Source organism: Lissotriton helveticus, chromosome 6 (genome assembly GCF_964261635.1).
Source record: "Lissotriton helveticus chromosome 6, aLisHel1.1, whole genome shotgun sequence".
In the NCBI taxonomy this organism is placed as follows: domain Eukaryota; kingdom Metazoa; phylum Chordata; class Amphibia; order Caudata; family Salamandridae; genus Lissotriton; species Lissotriton helveticus.
This window is the reverse complement of record NC_136067.1, coordinates 1,390,986,128-1,391,010,590: the sequence shown is the minus strand read 5'-3', so window position 1 is coordinate 1,391,010,590 and position 24,463 is coordinate 1,390,986,128. Positions and strand designations below refer to the sequence as shown.

The 24,463-nt window shown below is 44.3% G+C and overlaps 1 protein-coding gene across 2 annotated transcripts in view; it reads left to right on the top strand.

Annotated features, from left to right (window-relative positions):
- The window catches only part of LOC144761756 (uncharacterized), a 238,703-nt gene that overhangs the window by 136,454 nt on the left and 77,786 nt on the right, over positions 1-24,463 (top strand). For both annotated transcript variants that reach the window (XM_078647008.1, XM_078647009.1), the window contains 3 exons: positions 10,208-10,279; positions 12,030-12,119; positions 12,787-12,858. In XM_078647008.1, coding sequence (XP_078503134.1) covers positions 10,208-10,279; positions 12,030-12,119; positions 12,787-12,858 — 234 coding nt within the window. The remainder of the gene's footprint in view (positions 1-10,207; positions 10,280-12,029; positions 12,120-12,786; positions 12,859-24,463) is intronic.

Here is a 24,463-nt window from a genome sequence, read left to right as displayed (position 1 = left end):
AGCGGCGTGTAGTGTACTCTATTGAGATACTTGAAATGGACCAGTCTGTGCCTTCCATTAAGTGAAATTCTTGAAGGCTTCACAGCAGTAACGCCAGATATCATTAGCGAGGTCAACCCCTATATCATGTTGCCACTCCAGTCAAACCTTGGCATATTGCAAAAGCTTAAATGCTTGTGACTTGTGACTTGACATAAACATTGGAAACTAGCTTGAGGGGGTATTCTGAGCATATCACCAGCGAGAGAGATGGTAACTCCGGATGTTCTTGCAGTTCGTCTCCAAGTAAGGCTCTCAGTGCATGACGAACTCTAAAAAATTAAATTGTGTGAGAGGGGTAAGGTCGGGTATGCCCTACGCTGCCTCCTCCCAAGTGCACATTCTTCCTTCCACGAACAAATCGCCCATCATGAGTTTCTGTAAAGCTCCCAGTGAGCAGAGCACCCCTCTCTCAGCGCTAATGGTAAGCCAATGGCACTATTCCACCGGCATTAGCGGGTAATATAATAAGTCACCTGTCTGTTTTATTAGCAAGATGTGCCAGGTGTAAATAGTAGAGGTAACTGAGTACAGCAAACTGCAGCGCCTAATTGGCGCCTGAAAAAGACAACGAGGGAGGGAGTCAGGGCTTGCAGATACCTTCTCTATTTGAAGATGTGGCAAGTTATGTAGCCCGTGGATCCAAGTGTGAGCGTGCGAACTCTGTGCCACAGTATATTATAGCTCCAGGTCTGGTGTCCCCAGGCTCCCCGCCGAATAAGGCAAAGTAAGAATGTCCAGTTTAACAAGCAGAGTTTTACCAGCCCAAGCCAATTTACTCAACAAGGTCCTTAGTGTCTTAAAAATTGGTTGGGGTACCACCACCGGAATATTAACAAAAAGAAAAAGGATTCTGGGAATTATACATCAGGGACACACGCCCCACCAGTAAGAGAGGAAACGCGGATCCATCTGTCTATATCTTCCTCCATTTTAGTAATGGCTCCGCCATAATTTGCCCTGAGTACTTGTCCTCATCTGAGTGGGCCTGTATACCCAGGTATCGGACCCGGTCCGACGTCCATTGAAGGGGATAATCTAAGGCCGTCTGCACTGTGGCCTGGGTCAAAGGGAAGATAATACATTTATCCCAATTAATTTTTAGACCCGATATGTCGCCAAATCGCAACACCTCTCGGATAACTGGAGAAAGATTAGTGTCCGGATCCCGTATGTACAGTAGCATGTCGTCTGCGTAAGCAGAGACAATGAGATTATAGTTGTGGAAACGAATGACCCTATTGTTGTGATACTGACGAAAAGGGCAGATCAAGGGCTCTGCAGCCACTGCATACAGCAATGGTGACAAGGGGCACCCTTGTCTCGTGCCTCTAGAAATATGTATGGGGGAGGAAACAGTATATCCCAAATGCACACGAGCTGTGGGGGGTTATAAAGCACTTAAATTAATCTTAAACACATTTCTCTAACTCCCAAATGCCTTAGCACCACCAGCATGTTCTTCCACTCAACCGAACCAAAGGCATTTTCAGCATCTAAAAACACTGCTGCCTTGACACCCGGTTTAACATTCTGTAGAGCCGCAAAAACTGTTCCCAGATTGTAGGATACGTACAGCCAGGTACAAAGCCCGCCTACTCAGGATCCACCAAAATAGGCAAAAACGGGGTCAGTCTGTTGGCCAATATTTTAGCAAAGATTTTAGTGTCGACATTTATCAACAATAGAGGTCTATAAGGCGAGCGCTCTCCGGGAGTCTAGCCAGGTTTCAATATGGTTACGATCAGTGCCTCACGCATGGAGAGGGGCATTATGATAGTCTCTCCCATCTCCTGGAACAGAGTGATCAAGTGTGGGCCTTATAAATGGCCAGAGTGAGCCCATCTTGGCCCAGTGCACTTCCATCCTGCATTAAGTTAAGTGCCATACGGATCTCAACAGCGTCAAGAGGTCTCATGAGATACTCTCTATGGCTTTCCGTCAGCTAGAGTAGTTGTATGTATTCCAGATAATTCACTACATTTTCTTCATCTGGGGTAACTTTGGAACTGTACAGGTCCTGAGAATATAGGCAAAATCTATTTACTGTTTCCGCCTGCTCTTTCAGGGCAGTTCCCTTCTCTTTAGGAATTCTTGGGTGACTCCAAATTCATACCGTCGGCGGGCAATCGCCGCCAGCACTGAGCCTGACCTATCTCCCTCACCATAGGATCTGGCCAATGCGTATTTCCCCATGTGCTTGATTTCGCTGTCAGCTTCCCCGTGGTAGTATTATAATGTTATTTTCAATGGTTCTAAAATCTGAGGGTCGTTCCCTTTAAGTGCCTCTGTCTCCAGCGCACTCAGTCGGTCCTCTAACAGGGCATCAGCAATGGCCCTAGCAGCCACATATGGGCGCCTAGGAGGTCTCCGATCGATCAAGTGCCGGATCCAACACGCAGTTAAGATACCCACCCCAAATTAGTGGCAATGGGCGGCAGCCCTTAATAGTCTGTTAATAGTGAATGGTAGAACTGAGGGTCATCATAGTTAGGCCCGTATGTATTTAGAATTTAAAAGTCAGCACCCCTACCATGACATTTTAAGATTACACATCTACCAGCAGGATCAGCCTTGCATTCTTCAAGTGGTATGCCAGACTTGGGATTAACCCAGGCAATTACACCCCTAGAGTGTGAGGTGAAGCCAGCTGCATGGAACGGCCCTTCTAGGTTAAGCCTCGTGAGCATAGCGCTATTAGAGGCAAGATGCGTCTCTTGCAGCAGCTCAATTTCTACCTCCTTTCTGTTCAAGTACGCCAGAATTTTACGCAATTTTCTCTGGTCTTTTAAGCCCCTCATGTTCCATGTCATTAATCCCAGGCTTCTTCTATTTCCCTGCCCATGTTCACTGTGCTTCAGCAGCTGACAACACAGTGAGGACACGGCCCTCTGCCCAAATATAACTTTAGCTGGAGCTAGTAAGTCACCGATAAGAGAAACCTGGTCCTACAGATTCATTGTTCTCCCAAATGTAATACGTACAAGTGAGTTAGAAAAATACATATATTTTTATTGTTATTAATGTTATTTGGTCCGTATTATACAAAACACTTAAAAATCAATGTCAAAAGGAGTCAATATGAATTTACATCATGAGTCACACACACTCATTCATTCTGTCAATCTATCACACAACCACATACTTGCAACATACTCATACATCCCGACATATAGCTATTCATAGTTAATGGAATTACAGTACTACTTCGGTAAAAGGTACCAAGAGTCTTCACCAAAGTATGTTAACACAGGTTACGGTGTCAGAACCGACTCAACAATTGTACAGGAGGGATATGTAATTCTTTACTTCTCGTACAGTTCAGAAAAATGATTTATTTTCCAGAAGAAAAATAGAAGTGGGGTAAACACAGGGGCTCCAATGCTGATGAGCGTTTTGGTGTCTAACCTGGATCTGGATCACACCTTCATCAGGGTGAAGCAAAAAGAGAGTGGGACTCATGAAGGGAGATACCTGTAGGTTAACATAAGACCCCAGACGTGGGTCCCTTGCTTACTGTGCCACTGGATTCAAGCTAGCCTGGCTGAAAAAGGGTGATATACCCTGAAACCGGTCCCAGGATGCCAGTTTCTGGTCCAGGGAGGACCTGGCTTGGCAGTACAGTCTGGACTGTTCCCATGGGGCACAGAGTCAAGACTGATTTGCATATGGCTGGGTCCAAACTGGGGTGGCGCAGTGGGCAAATGAATGATGGATTTAACCCAGATCTTTTGACTGGGGAGAATGTTGGCATTGTCAGCATTCCGTCCATCATTTGTTTGCTGTAACACTTTTTGCCCTAAGTGGGATGGGTATGCCCAAGATGAAGGGTGACATACCCCGAAACCAGTCCCAGGATGCTTGTTTCCAATCCAGGGAGGACCTGGTCTGGCAGTTCGGTCTGGACTGTTCCCATGGGGCACAGGGTCAAGACTCATTTGCATATGGCTGGGTCCAAACTGGGGTGACGTAGTGGGCAAAAGAACAATGGATTTAACCCAGATCTTTTGACTGGGGAAGAATGTTTGCATTGTCAGCATTCCTTCCATCATTTGTTTGCTGTAACACTTTTCGCCCTAAGTTGGATGGGTATGCCCAGACGTGGGTCTCTTGATCACTGTGCCACTGGATTCAAGCTAGCCTGGCTGAAGAAGGGTGATATACTCTGAAACCGGTCCCAGGATGCTTGTGTCCGGTCCAGGGAGGACCTGGCCTGGCAGCACGGTCTGGACTGTTCCCATGGGGCACAGGGTCAAGACTGATTTGCATATGGCTGGGTCCAAAGTGGGGTGGCGTAGTGGGCAAAAGAGCGATGGATTTAACCCAGACCTTTTGACTGGGGGAAAATGTTTGCATTGTCAGCATTCCGTCCATCATTTGTTTGCTGTAACACATGTTCACTGTGCGTCATTCTTCACTTTCACATGTTTTGACAATCCTAGCTACTATAACAAATGTGTTGCCGTAATCACTCCCAACAAGTATGACCATGTGAACTGTAAGAAAAGTACCAGCCCCCCACCCACGCCATGCCAACCCCAACTAGGCATAAGCGGCCTACTTGCCCCCTCACTTGCAATTACTAGTACATATAGCAAGAAAACTACAATTGTGCAGTAATAAGCACTATTTAACTTGTGACGCTTGAGCATGAAACGCATTAGGGCAGATGTTACCGGCCATCACTTTTGTGGGGTCCCAATGCCGCACAGCCACTTTCCAAATAATAAGAGACTTCCACTGGAGGTACTAAGTCTCTCAGGGAGCCTCGTAAACAACTATTGATGGATAGCATCTCTCGCTCAATAAGACGCTGACTTCCCGTACCAATAAGCCTGGCCTATGCGAGTAAGGGCCAGCAGAATCATACATTTCAGCATAAAGTTATATTTCACGTTAAGGAGGCACTCCCTGAAAGCTAAAGGTCTAATCACCCCAATTCTGCACAGATGACCTACTCACGGGGCAAATCATCACAAAAGTCTGGCGTGCAGTGTTTCTCATCAGTAATTTTCATCAAGTTCTCCATCCCCTCCGTCAGCCCGATCGTCTGCAATCTTGTCTTTCCTGCACTTTCCGGTCAAGTCCCAATCTTTGAGGGTTTTTTGCAGTGACTGGAGGTCAGAGAATATCCTTGCCTTACCGTAGAACATCACTCACAGCAGCACCGGATACAGCATCGCGTATTACACTTTTTACTCCTGCAGCTTGCGTTACAGAGGTGTGAAGTGCTTCCTACCCTCCGCGACTCTGATAGTAAAGTCCGGGAATAAGGAGAGGGAACAGCCCTCATATTGCAAATCTCCCAGGTCTCTTGCCCTCCTCAGTGCCCCTTCCCGGTCTCTGAAGCTAAGTAACTTCACTATTAGTTGTCGAGGAGGGGCTCCCGGTGGCGGCTTAGGTCCAAGCGACGGGTGCGCACGCTCCACTACGAACATAGGAGAAAAGGTGGAAGTGCCAAGCAGCGTAATAAGCAATTTTTCTATAAAGGTCTCCATGTTGCATTTCGCGGTAGACTCGGGCAGGCCTATAATGCACAGGTTACTGCGCTGTGACCTGGCCTCCAAATCCTCTGCCCTGTCCTCCAAAATAACCAGAGTTCTCTCCATCTTTTTCTGCGCACTATTAGAGTCAGTTTGCCCCTCCTTAACTTCAATAATTCTGCATTCAGCCATGTCAAGACGCTACCCGTGCTTGTCAACTCTCTCGGTCATACGGTCCATCCTGTAGGACAAGGTGTCTATTTTTGCATCAATCGCCGATAAGCCTTTCTGCATAGTCGCAAGGATTGTTTTGTAATTGGATCATCAAACAACCTGTCTGGTTCTGACGTAGTGGACTCCACGGCGTCATCTCAATGCCTGGATTTTCACTGCTTGAAGTTCAGCTTAGGCTGCGTTTTGTCTAGCTTTCCCGTGCTGTCGCCGATCAGGATCAATGCAAGGAGTGCAGGGATGGCGTTATCTGTTGCGTCAGCTGCTGCTCCTGTGAGTGCAATCGCCCACCTACGCTGGATGTAGGCCACGCAAAGGGGAGTCAGTGAGGGTTTCACACTAGGCAGCTTAATAGTTCACCAAGAGGGCAGGCTCAGATCCACCCTGCCCTTCTAGGAGTGTTTCCCTCACTTTGTTGCCATGCAATAAAACAGTGCTTGTCCATGCACAGCGACCAGAGCCCAATACAGTAGCAGCGCCACAATGGGAGATAGGGTCGCTCCCGCCAGGTGATGAGGCAAATGGTGTTGTGTTCACAACGAATTCGGGCCCCCCTGCTCTCGCCTAATGCCAAAGAATCTGCTCCGCAGGTAGTCTGCCAGCAGTAACCAGGATAATTATAGCTAATAGCTGCCGGATCGATGTGGCGGTTAGCGGTGCTCACTTAGCAAGTGACCATCTTTGGGCCAGGCAAGCTCCGCCCGCCTGTAAAGTCTGTTCCCTGTAGGAAGATGGACCACCTCAAAAGTTTGGCATTCTCACCTCTCATTTGCATTAGCCATTTGAGAGGTCTGTGGTCAGTCTGGACTGTGAAGTGAGTACTAAACAAGTATGGTCTCATCTTCTTCAGGTACTAAACCAGAGCAAATGCCTCCCTCTCAATGGCACTCCAAAGCTGCTTCCTGATGAGTAACCTCCTGGTTATAAAAGCACCAGGCTGGCCTTGGCCATCATCATTGGTCTGGGATAAGGCAGCTCCTATCCCTAGCTCAGAGGCATCAGTCTGCACAATTCACTGCTTGGTGTAGTCTGGAGCTTTGAGAATGGGTGCTGAGCACATCGCCTCTTTCAGGGTGTCAAAAGACTTTTGACAGCTAGCTGTCGAATTTACTTTCTTGGGCATTTTCTTGGAGGTGAGTTTTATGAGGGGTTTCACAATGAATCCATACCCCTTTAACAAACCCCCTATAATACACAGTGAAGCCAAGGAAAGCCTTACTTGGTTCTAGGTTGTTGGACCCTCCCAGTCCAGAATAGTTGGGATCTTAGGTTGGAATGGTTGCACTTGGCCTCTACCAACGCTGCCAGGCAACCTGCCTGAAATCTCCAATTGAGGATTTCTAGTCATCTTTTATATTCAAATGCTTGCCCGATCACAGACCCAAAGGTTCTGCAATCACCCCCTTCCCAAAGCAGTGGAAAGCGAAGGTGTGAGATTGCTGAGGGCCCATGATCGCACTGAGGAGCAAGTGGTGTTACCGCTTGAAAGCTGGCACTGAAATAGAAGCAGTTTGACTATTGGCGAAGAAGCCGATCAGGGACCAAGAGGCCGGATGTTGCAGGCAGTCAAATGACCAGCGGTCTTTCAAGCTGGTATTGACACAAGGCAAGCAGCTTTTGACACAATATTAAACAAAGGTTAAACTCAATTCCCTAAAAACTTATCAGGCCCAACTATTAATTCGAAGGGCAGTCCCAAACTATGACTAAAGACTAGATATGATCTTTAACAGCAATCAATAAGTAGCAACAGACAAAGAAATAGCAGAAGTACTTATCTGTAATGAAGCAGCGAATAAAAGAGGATGATGACTCTGGACATCCATATTGTTTGGACATTCGATTGCTTTATAATGTATTATTGTTCTTTAAAGGGCTGAATGTTGGGGCAGGAATAAAAGGTTATTGCATAATGGTAGCCTCCGGTCTTGTAATGAAATAAGCCACCTTTTCATTGCCTTGTTTAACACCTCAATAGCCATAGCCACCTTCTCAAAAGACTGGAAACATGCAAAAGTCAATCCCCTACTAAAGAAACCATTAGCAGATCCCATGAATTCCACAACTGACAACCCATCTCCCTGCTCCCATTCGGGCCAAAGTATTAGAAAAAGTTATCAACCAACAACTCTCCTCATATCTGGAACCGAACCTCCACCTCGATTCCTCTCAGTCTGGATTCCGCAGCAACCACAACACCAAGACAGCCCTCATGGCGGCTACCGACGACATCCAAGCCCTACTCGACTGAGGAGAGACTGTGACTCTGATCCTCATAGCCCTCTTAGCAGGCTAAGATACTGCTCCCACCACACACTCATCACAAGGCTGCACAACAGAGACATCCAAGGAGCTGCTCTCAGATGGATGGCCTCTCCTCACCAGAAGAATGCAAAAAGTCATTCTACCCTTCACCTTCGAACCAAAGAAAATCATCTGTGGAATACCCATAGGCTCCTTGCTCATCCCCACCCTCTTTAACACATATGATACCTCTGTCTAGCATCAACAAAACCCATGGACTGGCATCATATCCTACACTGATATCACACAACTTATCCTCTCCCTCTATCAGGACACCACCAACACCAAGAACAACTTCCACAACTGCAGGACAGACGCTGCCAACTGGATGTAGGACAACTGCCTAAAGCTCAACACAGACAAGACAGAGGTACTGATCTTCAGAAACAAAAGCTCCCCCGTGGACGCATCATGGTGGCCCTCTTAACTCAGACCCCCACTGACCACGCTACTAACTGACTACAGACAATAAAAAACACAGCAGCCAGAGTCACCCTGGAACTCCCTAGACAAACCCACATCTCCCCCTACCTCTGGGAAATGAAGTGGCTCCCTGTACAGAAAAGATGCTAGGTATCAAGCTCCTGGCCCACGCATACCAGGCCCTAAACAACCAAAGACCCACCTACTTGAACCATCGACTGTACTTACATCAGCCCACCATACATCTCCGCTCCACTTCCGTCTCTAACTTTTTTCCCAACATCTAACCTAGCAGATGCAGAGGTCACTCCTTCTCCTACCTAGAAATAAAGACATGGAATGAGCTACCCCTTTATCTCTGGACCTCCCCATCTCTTGCAGAGTTCTGAAAGTCCCTGAAAACCTGACTATTTGGCAAATCAACTAGACCCTGCCATCACCTGTGTACCCTGACGTGTGACAAGAAGTGCTATACAAACCTACTGATTGATTGAGGCAGTATGGGGTGATTGCCTGTTGTTAATGGCAACATATTTGAAGGGAATCTATGTCTAGCTAATTTGAGGAACATCGAATAAAGATTTTTGTGCACCCTCAAATTCTCAAGATTTTCATATTCAGCTACTGTTCAAGTGGATGGACACTTTTTGATTAACATAATTATTAGAATGCTCTCTGGAATACTGAAACTGACTCGGCTAGTCCAAGGCAGTAGAATGATCACACTAAGTAATATTATTTGCCTGTGTTCCAGGTTCAGTGAAGGTCTGGAAGCCAGCAGTTGCAATCGGCTTTTTGGCCTTCCTATAGGGGTGTTAATAGATGTATTCTCCACATGCTCAGTAGTAAAAGCTCTTAATTTCATGTTCTCCTTGTCATATCCCCTCACATACATGGTAGTCAATTAATGGGTTATGCTCTCAGCACATGGTATTACCTAATGTTAACACACTTTGCAGTGGGCAATAGTGGATAATACCTTACAATCAGCTCTAGATCAGAACTCTTAGGACACTCTTCATCATTAGTGAACACATGCATATGGGCATTGAGATCAGTGTGCAATTACAAAAAAGAACAAAGATGCATGAGTGTAGTACCAATAAATAGCACACACTGCATAGGTAGGCTGATGTTTAGGAAAACATGCCTCACTTTGCACATGTAAAGAGAATCCTCACCTTTCTCTGCAAAATGATGTGCCTTTCATTAATCTTACAAGTTTAAGTTTGTTGTTTTGAATTATTATATTTTACTAAGATCAACCTCTTTGCATTGGCTATGAACTTGTCCATTCCCTTACATCCTAACAAGGTGAACATGCATCTTTTCTGTTATTTCTCTTTAAACAAACGTGCGTGTATTATTTGTCTGCCAGAAAAATACTTCATGTAGTCTATTTATACTCATGGAATGTCTATAGGCAAACTAGCCAAATACACTGCTCAGACACTGGAGATCTTTAAAGCCTTTAAACCTTTTAGGGTATCATGGCTAAAGATATGACTTTACAGCTAAATAATATTGTCATCTCCTACTTCACATGATTTACTAGAAACTAGGTTGCTGGAAACAATCTCTGTGTGATCATGGTCCTACTTAAACTTGGGTGCCACTGAAAAGTTTGATGAGTGTCTTTCATTGTGGTCATGGAGGTGGAGTTTGTTGTGCAAAGTGAAATTGGGCCTTAAAGTATGTTTTGCCTAATGCAATTTTTACCTTTACAGCAGCCACAGTGGTTCCCGGCAGACACAATAAGAAGAGAGAGCCGAAGCCTCCCACCTTATTCTGGCGAAAGGGTGAGACGGGCACCAAAGGCCACCATGTGTTTGGGTGTTTCCTTCACCATGTGTTTGAGTATTTCCTTTGCCTCAGAACATTTTATTTTCTGGTTTCTATGAATGCGTAGTAGAAAAAAACAGTAATTTCTTGCCACCTGTCCCTCTCTATAACTAATTACACAATCTGCTCTATCATACATTGTCTTATCTTACTGCCTCATCCTTCAATGGATTTTACCCAACAATGATTACATCTTTATGTTCTTTGAGTTTTGACAATAACGTTTCCGAAGGTTTGTTAACTTCAAATGAATGCTGTTTCATCAAGGTTAATAAAGGCTACTAATTGATTTTCTAAATAGATGACTATTTACGATGTATATTTCTCAAGACAGCGTAGTTTATGCAATACTACTATATTCTCATAGCCAAAATGTATGAGAAAGATTTTATGTGAATCACTGCTGTTTCTTTCTTTTTTGATTCCAACATTACCAGCTGAACTAGCCATTCACACTCTCAATATAAAAGACACCACAATCTTCTGGATACATTATAAATTCCAAGCAAATCTTTGAAACTGTTTATCTCATCACCACCTGGCTTTGTAAATGCATATTTAGTGGCAGAACCCATCTTAATGTCATTCGCAAGTAGAAATAAGGTGACCTTTATATATATTTTACAATCAAGCCTAAAAAAATTATGATGCCTTTTATGATCCAAGATTTGGAATACAACGTTTTCAGAAATATCTGCAGTTAATTTGATGCCCTCTGCCAGAGCCACCAAACTCTACCATCACTCTTCCCAAGATCTACTGACTACATTTTAATCTTTTTACTCCTAAATGATAAGACCAGGACATAGTATTGATAGACCAGAAATGTGTCATGGACTAGATTGGTAGGGAGGTCGAGAATCGAGATTGCATTGAAGTATCAGAGAAAAAGCTCAATCCATTGTTTAAGCTTCGCACCCAAAGCTGCCATAATAAATGGAACTACTCTGCCAGAGTAACTTTTAATGCATAATAACTATTCCTTGGTACATAAGAAGCCTCCTCCATCTCTGCTGATTTAGGCCCAGTCACTTGAGGAGCTTGTGGAATCCTGCAAGCTTCATAAGATGACGCTGGACTACCAAGGTCTTACAGGAATGCTAGGGAAATCTCAGGAAAAAACACACATGCGCACATCACATAATGTGTATCTAGTCTGTAGTCTTTTGAAAACTCTTAGATTATCATATTCAGAAGACTTTAGTAACTGTTGCAGCTTCACACATTCTCAATACACATTCAGGTGAAAGAAAACACATGACATGGGATTCAGTGAGCTTCGACTCATCAAAACCTGCAATACTAAAAAGGTTTAAGTGGACTTCATTATTTCCCAGGGAGGTTTTCCAAAGATGTATTTTGAACAGAGGGATACACAACCCAAAAGAAACGGCCATACTGAGTGAATATTTGGCTAGCTGCTGTACCCACATGTACCCAGGCATATAGAAATATATTTCAAAATATATCTATATATAAATGTATATATCTATAAATGTATATATGTATATGTGTGTGTGTATAACTTGATGATATACACATAATACATATATATGCAAGCATGTTTTTGTTATAAAATGGTAGGACAATATTAATAATTTGATATTCTCAAATACAAAGTTGTGGGCAGAGCAGGAACGTGAGCCTCATGAGTGGAGGCTGGATTGGCCTTAATCTTTGCTGAAGTCATTTTTCGATTCTTTACAGCTTCCTGTATGCCTTTCTAGACACCGCATGAGACAGAGGAGCTTTCCATTGATTTTGAGCACCCCACATCATATTGCTGGAAGAGTATGGGTAAGTCAAAATGTATTTTAATAGAGTAATAGGAGCCAGGTATTTGGGTGTTTCAGTTGCCCTCCATGCATGTTCTCTAACACTGGATCCACTATAAATGTTATTTCCCACACCCTGCTCCCAATCCATAACTAACCTGACCAGCCTCTAAACAAAGCTTTTCCTAGCATTTCACATCAACCAATAATACCTCTAAAACTTGGACCATCTTCTTAGTATCTCCACGTGTTGCACTGTCATTAAGCCCACTTCACTAGTCCACTATGCTTCTTTTCTGGCAAATTCTTTCCCTTTTCCTCTTCTTTCCGCTTATGTCTGGATTAGACGTCACTCTTCTTTTAGCTTCCCCATTCGATTCTCTGGCACTTACTCCCTCACCTACCCAACCTACAAATAAAGTGTAAATAAGTTCAATAGGTATAGATCTTCATACACATTGGATATTGTGTGGCTTGCTAGTTTTAACCACAGCCATATTTCTACATTTACATGCACTTGCTTGTCATACAATTTATGGGATTTCATCAGGTAGATAAACTCATCTTCATAAACGTGGGAGCTGCTAAACACTTTGATGAGTGTTTTTCATTATGGGCATGGTGTTGTGTAGATAATGGAAGTGGGCCTTGGAGTACATTTTGCCTCATGCAATTTTTTACCATTTCAGAAGCCACGCTGGCACGCCACAGAGGGAATGATAAGACAGAACAACAGCTTGCTACTTTACACTGGTGAAAGGGTAAGTGAGACAGTATTTTATAGGCCACCATGTCTTTGTGTATTTTCTTTGTCCTAGTACATTTTATCTAGTTGACTTCTAGCAATTGTGGATGGTCTACAAAGCCAATATCATCCCTTGCACTCTGCCCCCGTCTAAAGCAAAACTGTACAACCTCTTCTTTACAGCACCCTAATCTTATTGACCTCTGGATTTTGAAATGACTGTTTCTAAAGGTTTATCAATGGCAAATAAATGCTTTTTTTGCAAGGATTAATAAAGGCCTCCAATCAATTCTTTACATAAATGAATTTTTACAATGTACAATTTGCAAGGCAGTCTGTCTCTCATCCTTTCTTTCACTCCTCCAAACTATCCCTTACTCCCTTCACATCCCTTTTCTGCACCTACGCTGAGTAAACATATTTATCTAATCACAACCACTTTTCAAGGTAAGCTTGCAACTATTCTGCCATTGATACAGAGATTATATTTATTTTTAGATGCTAGATCTGCAGAACGTTTATTTTCACATCATATTCACATCACCATTTACAAGTGCCTAAGACCTCATCTGACAGTTGTACTGTTCACAATCCAGTACACTCTTTTTGTTTTTTGGGTCTCACCTAGGCAGCGCGCATGCGCTGCTCTAGGAGATGACCTTTAGAAATCAGTCATCTCCTTTTCAAGCACACTCGTGCTTGTGCTGGCATCCACCTTGCGGGAGCGAGCAGTGGCGCGTGTGCTAATTGAGAACATATGGCTCTCGCACCACCGCTGCTCGCTCCCGCAAGGCAGATGCCAGCACAAGCATGAGTGTGCTTGAAAAGGGAGGCACACTTGGTATTTTATCCAGTCACAGACTTTTACAGAAACTACAGCACAAAGCAATGCCTCCAACTTAAAAGAGTTGGTCTTTTTTTTAAAGTCTTGTTTAACTGCTGTCTTGATGTTGAAGATTTCTTTAAACAACAGCTTTGGCATTGTTTCGAAGTTCCATTAGTTTTTCCAAAGCGCTTAAAACTAACAAATTGCGTGATTTAATCTGTTTTACACAAATATTCGCCAAACCGACCAATGCATTTTCTGCTAAGTAACAAAAGTATATTTAAGCATTGTTAGTAAATTATTTTGATGTTGCCTTGTCCTCTGGCAGTTATTTATACACACAAATTATGCCTACGATATATTACTTCTATGACTGTTTGGGCTGACTGAATAATAGAACTAGGGTGTGAGCAGATACATAACATGTTTTAGTACAAAAAATGGCTTGGTTGTTTTTTAATGCTTGAGCTTGTGCAATGTCTTCTGGCCATGCGAAGAACTTCAGGCTGTTAAAGTCGATATCTGTTCCAGGTAAAGTAAATGTGTGAGTCACTAAAGTGATAGAGATTGAACGTGTGTTTGTAAGTGTTTGTGTGTGCTTTGGGTGGAAGGGGGGGCGCATTGAGAGGTAGGGGGCTATTATCCATCCTTGTGTTAGGTGCACAGTCTCTGGTATGCTATCTGAAGAGCGCCACATCAATTTAATGGTTTAGATAATGGCGGGGTTTTCACTTGTTTGGCCAGCACTGAAACGCACATACTACAATTTGTGACTTAGTTTAATGCTGGAATAATGATAATATTGGTAAAGTGTTTTTGGTATTTTACCTGGACAGAAACAATGTCCGAATGCATCCTTCAAGACACAATAACTCTTTAAGAGAACACTTTGCGGTGAATATCCGAACATATTTCCAAGACTCTGCCACCAAGCGTGCGACTATGAAATATACTCATTTCCCATAAATGTGTATTTCAATACAGTTTTTGAGACGTGGGGGTCTTACCAACAAATAATTATGTCCCTAACGCCGAGAGACGCTGTATGAAGTAACGCGTTATAGTAATGCATTCTATCTACTTAAAGCAGAAACATACTGTTTTGGAGGATGTGTGCCCCGCGACTGGAATTTATTTATTTTGGTTCAGTAGTAAGGCTTTTTGATTGTATTCCTTTCGCAATGACAAAAAAAATATATTATTGAAGGCCAGTTGTCTCCGCTTTGATGGCAGCCAAGCACACCTCACAGATCCCGCCTCTGCTGAACCCAACTACAGTGTGCTGGGCTTGATCGCGACTTGTTTCACACTTTCTTCATGCATGATTTACGTTGTTTACTTTTGCTCGGTGTGGCATTACTCACAAAAAAGTGTAAGTGATTTTGTTTTCTTTTTCTAAATAAGCCAGTTTAAGGCGGGACTTTAAAATACCTCAATCGTTACACCCAACATTTTGCGCCCTTTTCATTATTCACTTAAAACGCAACAAGACTTTTGCAGAGACAGGTATGACTAAAGCTGGCATGAGAAGCAACAAAAAGAAATCATATATCTTTCTTTGATAACTTTATTTCGGTCATTGACCATAAAAGTGCAGATAAAATATATACAAGCACAGTAATAAAATCCAATAATAAAACACTTTAAAAAGTTATTAAACAGTAAGTTATCAAAAGGTGAACTAATGTCCAGGTTACTTCCTTATAGTAAAAATAGATCTTCTGCGCCACATGCCATATAGAAAGCGGGAAACCGAAAAGACAATAGGAGGGGCAGTGTCATATGTTAGAACTCTACAGGCCTGTGCGCACTGTTTAAGTCCCAGGTTCCTGCACAGCGATGTCAACCAGCATTTGCGTGTTTTACTATAAGCCGGGCAGAAGAACAGAACGTGTGCAATATCTTCTGTACTATTGCTGCATGCTGGGCAGGTTCCCTCCTCTGAGTCAGCCCATTTAGAAGTCAATGCCCCAATGGGGAGGCAGCCATGTCTTAGTTGAATATATAGTTTCCTTGCAAGGGCAGGCTGCACTAAATCTAAAAATTCCTCTCTCTTGGGTGCAATTTTCACTTGCAGGAATTCAGTGGAGAGCCTTCCCAGATTTGCTGAAGAGTATAAAACTTTACGGCTATAATCATATATGAAACAGCCTTGTCATGGTCAAACATGGTCATAGTCGGGGCTGTGCTCTCGACGCAGGCTCTATATTTACTACTAAAGGTAAACTTGGAAATATACATTTCCATGATTTGTTGACAATTATTAATTTTAAAAAACGACGGTAGCATTTCCCTCTCAGATAAATTCAACTGCAAGGTCCATATTTATCCTCAATCCAACTCCGCGTACCCCCCACCCCCGCTCCCATCGCCACAGATCTCATCATTGACAGCTTCATTATTTGCAACAGCAACACAAGACCGTGCAGTTTTGTGCTTTTTTTCAGCAGGAACAGAAGGATGATAGGCATGTAACACAAAATATGCTCTGTTTTGAAACACCAATCTCATCGCTTCCCCGCTAAACTACAAAAAGCTGCTTAAAACAACCTGTTTTTAGGTTTCGCCTGGGCCGGAGCTCCTAGCTCCGCCCAGGAGAAATCTTATGTTCCTACAGTGTGGCTTAGTCCCGCCTCTGTCTTTCATTGGCTAGCTCCATAAATGGAGGCTAGCCATTGGAAGACATCAGCGTCAATCACTTTCTCCCCGAGAAAACGCGATTCGGGGGCGTTTCCGTGTGTTTTTTTAAGTCCCGCCCTCTCCTCTTCCCATTGGCTGGAATTTTACCTTCCAGCCAATGGGAAGGGGAGAGGGCGAAAAACACGCCCACAAGGAGTTGTTGTTGTGCCTTCTTTATCCCCCGCCCTCCCTCCCGTTGTCCGTGCCTTCGCCGTTGTGGGGCAGAATCGAGTGCTTGTTTTCTTCGTCTCATTCATTTTTATGGTGTGAACAACGGTGTTCATGTTAACGTTTTTACATGATGGCAGTGGAAGGTGTATTTTTCTTTTTTTTCCCCTGGAAAATGAAGTGCTTTTTCGGTTTCCTTGTCAACGGAAGATGAAGTGAGAGAGACCCGTGCAGCTTCGCAGTGAAGGTACTTCATCAGCTTGTAGGCGTTGCCTCTGTTTGTAATTGAACGTGAACAGCAATCTGCGCTCCATGCATCTGTGCGCACAGCGGGGTCAGCGCTGGATGCCTGTGTCTGGTTTCACCCGCGCCTGGAGCCGCGCAGCGCTGCTCCCGTCCTCTCCCGCAGCCCTCCCAAGGGACGGCTCCAGTCACCGGGAGCGAGGGCTGAAGTTGCGCTGCGTGGGTCAGATGAGACGCCGTCCCCCACGCAGGGAAGCCGAGGGGTCGCATTCTGAATCAGAAAGCGTAGCGTGCACAGATTAATGCCGGCGGGAGGGCTCGGGTTGACTTTGGAATCACCACCCAGCAGGAAGGTGCGGTTCACCCCCGGGGAGGGTGGGGGTCGCTTCCCTATGGGCATTGCTGGTGGTTTGGTTTTGTGTACAGAGACCTTTCCAAACTATCCCCAAAGCACCATGTTTATTGAGCCCCGTTCAGCAGGTCAGTGCTTGTGGTAGGGATGCTTAGCACCGGGTGATTAGTGTGACAGTGCAGGGAGGGGGGTGTTTATCGTTTCACCCCCCGCAGCTTCTCTCTGATCTCGAGATCTGTGCGTGTGGATGCTGGCAGCAGGCGCGGGTCCAGCCTGACGGACAGGTAGAGTTCAGCATCCCGGGGTGTTTGTGGCGCAGCGTTGTCTCCCGTTTGTTGGCATGGACCTTATGTGGATGGGAGTGCGGTATGGCTGATGCTTTCTGATTCATTCCTCTTCTAGAAAGATGCCGGGGGATGCGCGTCACAGTAGAGGAATGTGCGGCGCTAAGAAGCACAGGGTCTAGCACACGTGATGTCAATATTATGGCCCGTTATCAGGCTGGAGTGCAGGGGTTCTGCCTGTTTGGGTGGTGTCTGGGTGTTTAGTGGAAATACTGAAGATTAAACTTAACACTGCATGCACTGTTATCTATAAATATGTTTAAAGCGCTGGCACGGCAAGGTGCTCAGTGCTGGGTGGTTGTTCGGCGTTCAGTGTATGGGAGGCTGGCGGTGAAGTATAGATGGCTGGCTTGGATCGTATGATTTATTGTGCAGGAGCATTTGGCGAGTTGTCACACGGCCCCCTAGGAATTCCACCCACAAACCCGTGCAGAGGAAAGCAAGGATTGTGCATTTGCCTCTATAACCTATTCAGAACAAAGTGATACAGGAAAGCCCAGCCGTGGCGCCGCACGCTCGAGTACGTGCCTCGGGTCGGCACCCGAGTGAGGACGGGGCACGTGCTTGAGAGCTGCTGTGCCTGTGAATTGCCAATGGGAAGTCCCATGCTTCTAGCATAGCTCAGCGGGTCGAGCTCATTCTACAGGGACATTTAGGGAGCGCACACATCGCATATTAAAATCTCAACAGCGCACGTTTGGTGTTCAATCTCTGAAAGGACGTTCTTGTATGTATTTCATTTGTAATTGTGTTACACGCATTTCGTTTAAAGTACGATATGGAAGAGCAGAACCTCGTTGGACAAAGAAGCACAGCTGCGGTTGCTGCTCTGTTTTTCTTATGCTGTGGGGTTTGACATTTTGTAAATGTGCTGGCACTTGCGTTACTCACATCGTGTTTATCACACACTGCCCTGCACACCTTTACCTTCAGGTCATCTCATCTTCTGATTTGTAGCTGATGTTTCACTGTCACTGTAGCCTCGTGAGGTGATGTTGTATACGTTGCTCAGAAAATTCCACTGGAAAAGATTGAATGTGAAACTATTCAGCATGTCCCAATATCAGGGAAGGGATCACTCAAACAGAATAATCCACGTGTGTCTTCACGTTAAACGAATCCAGAATTTTAGAGTACACTGAGCCCTGCTTCCATGAAAAAGGAAAACACTCATCCATCTCTGGTGCCAGTATTGATGTTGGTGTGCGTGACTTGACGGTTCATGCTCTTTTGGGGGGTTAGTAATAGTGTTGAGTACAGGCCTCTGGTGACATACAGAGAAAACATTCATCTCCTCCCTCGTACACACAAACCCAGCAGTTTCACCACAGTTCTGCCTCCTCTCTCAAGGCCACCGAGTACAATCAACTATAGACAAACAGCCGGGTTTTTGTTTTAATGTATGTCCAGATTTGTGTCGCAATGTATGGTGGTGCAGTGTATGACTGGGTGTTCGAGACCAAGTGAGTTGGGAAGGGAGCATGTATTGTATTGCAGTCTTGAATACACTACCTCCTACAGGGACGCCTGCTGACTCTCCTCTTGATACTCTTCTGCAGGAGTAAATGCACAAGCCAGTATTCATCGTAGTGCAAAATGCTAACTGAAATAGTTGCAATACAAATCGCATTTGCGAGAGATTAAGCTATTGCCATTGTAATTGACAATGCCATTTATTTATCTGTTTTCAAAACCAACACATAAATAAAAAGTTTGTCATTCACAATGCCAATAGCTCAAACTTTTCCAAAGGCGAAACCGTTGCATTGTAAATGCTTGTTTTAATTCCTCTCAGTTTTCATGCGCCAGAAAAACATGACTTGCAGGGAAGAGTGTACTTTTATAAACCTATTATTCACCACGTATGCCTGTATCTCACTGAGGTGATTTGGTAAACAGCAGTCTGGACTGCAATAAGTGCAGATCTAGAGTGGCACGTGAAGAACGATGCCTGCATCTGAGGGGGGTTAAATGCTACCTGCTGTTGAATATCTACATTTGTGTATCTGTCACGCTGACGGTGGGGGGTGCAAGGGGATTTCGTGGTCACTATGCCCCTGAGCCCACCTTGAACCCCGTGTTTTGTGTGGCTTTAAGCCGGTAGCTTAACTGGGCAGGTACGGTTAGGTACTGGGTACCTGCACTTCTTTAATTTAAAAGGGAGAGTACTTGTATTTCTGGAGAAGGGAGCAATAATTTTAGATGTAGAGCACCCATTGCTCAGGAGCAAGCACTAGGCACTATCTGATAATAAGTCTCCACACATCTATAGTGCCATGTCATGTACTGCGTTAAACGTGTGTTGTCTATGTTGAGAAAGCGCTCATGTGTGTCTATTCAGGGGAGTCCCTGAGATAATGAACTGTTGTTCAAGCTTGGTTCATCTTTCCTTTCCAAGTAGCCCAGCACAGCGAGCCCTAACCTCAGATAAGACCACGGGGCAAATGGTGGTCTGGTTAGGACAACAGGGAGATGTACTATTCTCACTCCAGTCCTGCAATATTTGGTAAAGTTTACTTTTCGGTGACGTCCACGTACGTGCATAAAAACAACTTTGACGGGAAAAATATTTTGCTCTCAAACCCGAAGTGCCGTACTCGCCATGGATGCCGTACTCGCCATAGACACAACCACTTAAGCAACCGCAGCAGCTATCACCCGCACTCGACACGTCTACTTTTTATGACTGGAAACTTATCTTTTTATCGTCCCAAAAGGTCACATTTCTCTGCGCATTTAACTTTCCCAGTAACCTCGGTCAATGAGAATCGACAAGTCCCACTATTGTTACTTGCACACTTTAGTTGTAGATGTCAAAAGTTGTGTATTTTGTACCGGACTCTGTGCCCTCGGGTTATGGTGGAGAGTTTGTGTTAGGACTCACAGGGGGGAAGTATTCAACTGTGTTACGGAGACAGGTTCTCAAACGTGTAGGTGATGCATGCATCTTTCACCAGTGTGTACATGCCAATAGAGCCTAACATCCCTCAACTCCTCTATCAGGGAGGTTAGTGGATCCCCTTATAGCTTCATTTGGGAGCCGGGGAGTGCCCAACTACTGCTCTTAACTGGGGTTACATTTGCATAGTTCCCAGGGTGACACATTGCCCCAGAGAAACTGGCCAGTGAAGTGACTTGGTTTGGTCAGTCACCATTGAGCACTTGGTAGAACTTTGTGCCTGGGCCTACAAGGCATTACTTACCAGCCGTCTCAGTTTGGCAATGCACGCGCTCACAGGCCATGTGTCACCTGGGGAGGGCTTCTCGACAGTCAGTTCTGTCGGGTCATGAGAGAGATCATGTACAGTTCATGCCTACAACATGCATCTTCCCGCATATAGGTGGTCGTTTTTTTTATGTTGTTAAGTATACCTCTCCCGAAGATGATATAATGTAAGATAGTTTCTGCCCCAAGTGTTCCCAAGTGTGCCCTGACTCCTGAACTCTCTGTTGCATTTGTGGGAATCAGGGGTTTGTGCTGTGAATGGCTCCTTTTGTTTTGTTATTGCTTCTTGCCCCTGTTTTGAAATGGGCGAGGTAATGGAGGCTCTTCTTAATTACTGAAGTTGGGACAGGCCGGCCTTTAACTGGCCTTCCCAACTACTCGTGTGAACCATGCAGAGCCGTCGCTGGGGTTTAAATGTCAACGGCCCATTTTTAGGCCTCACCTAAGCAGCGCGCATGCGCTGCTCTAGGAGATGACCTTTAGAAATCGGTCATCTCCATTTCAAGCACACTCATGCTTGTGCTGGCATCCACCTTGCGGGAGCGAGCAGCGGCGCACGTGCTAATTGAGAACATATGGCTCTCGCGCCGCCGCTGCTCGCTCCCGCAAGGCGGATGCCAGCACAATCACAAGTGTGCTTGAAAAGGGAGGAACTCTTGGTATTTTATCCAGTCACTGGGACTTTGAATTTGATTAGGCCCAAGTTTACCAATGTTTTGGCCAACTCCTGGCGCAGATCTTCCGAATAACTGTCATCTCTGATTGTAGAACTCTCTTAAGTTTGGTTATAATCCGCTCGTGTTCAGGTGTACTAATTGGTATAACTTTGTATGTCGGGCTTTGGATTGTTTTGACAACATAGAGACTTTGCACATGGGTGATCCACGGAACGTCTGTGACTCCATTTCCTCGTTCTCATTTCTCTGGTTCATTTAAGGTGTTCATGTAGTCCCATAATTTTGCCTGATTGTGTCTAGTACTGTGTAAACATGCAGCCATTGGGCCATCAAGTATTTAGTCTTTTTGGTCACAACAATGTGCAATAGCGTTTTTTTGCTTGTCTTAGCTTAAGTTCCATCGTTTTGTTTGTTCGGTCTCTGTTAAATTGCTTTGCTGCAGCTCTTAGTGTAGCTTTAGCTCGCCTCACAGCCAAGTTATACATGCTTCCGGTTTGCTAATAAGTTGTCTCCTTCTGGTGCATTTATTTTTGCCGTCTGTTCTTAAATGTCTGTATAAGTTGTGATATCAGGCCATTTTAGCAGAAGTGCTTTATCTTTTTTAATCATCTCCAAGTCGTTTCTGATTATCGCTTGTAGTCATTTAGCAAATCGTGCCTGGGATAAACTGTTCCACCTTAGACTTTTAACTAACGAGACAAACTCTGTTCCACTCGAAGCACCAATCATTTTAATCACTTCTCAAGTCTGGCATGCTACTGAAAAGCAGGACAAAAGTGGCAAATGCCCCCACTCATTACACTGTATCATTACACGCTGTCCGCAAACTGATAAGAAACGAGAGACAAATGTGTAATCAATGATTGTAAGACACCTGAATGTATGTGGACATTTTTGCTTTTATCTTTTTATTCTTTTGTTTAATTTTTGTCTGCGTCACATTTGCTGCTGAAAATACGATATTTGGCTGTTTTGCTAATGGATCCAATCCTGCTAAATAGTAATGGTGATTAATTTCTGGTTGATTACTCACATTAAACAGGTTGAGGTCACCTGTTAGAATTATCTCTCAAGCTGTATATAAGTAAATGAGATCCAATAAAGTCCTACAAAGTCTTGCAATATTTGGTTGTATCTACCTCAATGCACGTTCAGGTAAGTGTCGATGAGTAGTATCTTTTTGAGCAGACCGCCAGCCCTTAGATGCTCAATGGTCATTGCTTGTATAGCATCCTTTTGCATTTTTAGAGGTGAAATCTTAACCTTCGGGTCTGTAGATACATAAATAGCTAACACCCCTCCTCATGGTCTGCCAGACTTGCTGTTTTTCGTGGCCTCCTGATTGATTGAAGAAAAGCCCTTTATATTGTTGGGATTATTAGCCCATTAATAAGCAATCAAATTATATCCCGTTTTTAGAAAATTGACGGTGGTTGGCTGCTCCAAGAGTCGCTATAGACCAGCCACGTTCCAGGAAATTAACTTCAGGATCTGCTGTTTGTCTGTGCTGCAGCTGTCATTTTCATGCTTGTGTTAGTAATATGTTCCAGTTGTTCATATAAAGGGCAGCCAACTCCAGTCCCCTTCTGTCTTGTGTGGCACGAGGAGCTAATGCTAGAGATCGCGGGTCACCCGACCAATAATTTCGCCACTTCCGGCTTCGGGCCCATATATTTCAAATCACCAGATACTTTGATCGGATGACCTCACAATCTACTACCAATAATTGTGAGTTCCTTTTCTATTTTCTAGTGTACCCGACTTACCATCCACTGTTACGGGTACCTATGACCACAATGGATCAGGGAGCTAGCTGTAAAAGGAAAGGCAGCAAATAATATATACTTCAATAAATGACTTTACTTTCATAAAATGACCACGGACAACTAGAAGTTTTATAAGGTTTTATCTAAAATTCAATCAGTGTATAAATCCAACTTACATTGAGCAGACAGTCAGTAAGCAAGATAACAAAACATTTGGATTCAAGAGAAATGCGACTGGGAACCTGCTAAGCTAGTAAACTAATCCTGTAAGAGTCAAAAATGGGTGATGAAAAATAACTAGGGCAAGAATCATTTATGCTATGGAATGGGAAAACTTAGAAATCTAAACAGTTCGATTAACGTGAAAAATAGGACACGCTATAACTTCAGAAAATCTCTTCATTCAGTTTAGTGAGAAAATGTATAGAACACATCAAACAAGTTATAAACTGCAAATGGAGGGAAAATGATTTGTAAAAGGAAGGGCAACATAGGAACACGCTATGAAAATAAATGCATACGTTTCATGAGATGCAATGAGTTGCGAAAGCATGGAAAAACTTATCATATGCAAAGATATGTCTTTATTGAAGCAAAGACAGAAAAAATAGAAAGGTGCAGTTTCAAGAGATTCAGAGCAATATTTACCTAGACTGGTGTGAAAAACCAAACCCTGGCCACGGGTCAGTTAAGGACAGGAAACCCTCAAGGAAGGATACCCCTCAATGGGCAGCAGGTGCAGAATGGACACCCAGGACAGGACAGGAAACCCTCAGATTAGGATCAGGACAGGACCACCAGGACACGACCAGCACCCGCAGTTTGGAAGCAACGCCTGCGCTCCACCCTCTCTGCAGCTATCAGTCAGGACCCCGATTGGGTTAGCGAACTCCCAGCAAAGTGCTCCGCCAGCACTTTTAAGGTTTAGTAAAACCTTAGTCTATGGTCAAATTCGGACAGAGTGCTCCGCAGCGCTCTGTATCAAGTCACCTATTGAGTGCGTTGGGTCAGTGACAGGTCAGCTATTCAGACAAGTCGGACAATTTCCCTAGGTGAACCCAGGGTAGATATACTGTTTTGGGACAGGGTACCACCCCCCAAATGTTGCAAAGTGTCAGAATCCCCAATTTCGATTGGTCCTAAGGTAGGATTTGGTTAACACACCAATCAGAACAGACTATTACAAGCCCTACTTAGCATCCTAGGGTGCCGCCTAGCAAGATTGGGGTTCCCACGAGAAGTCGCAAGGAATACAATGGAAAGAATACAATTTGATACAATAGGGTACAATCTAGATGCTCTTGCTGGGTGAAGGTGCATGTTCCCATGCTGGCTCTGGC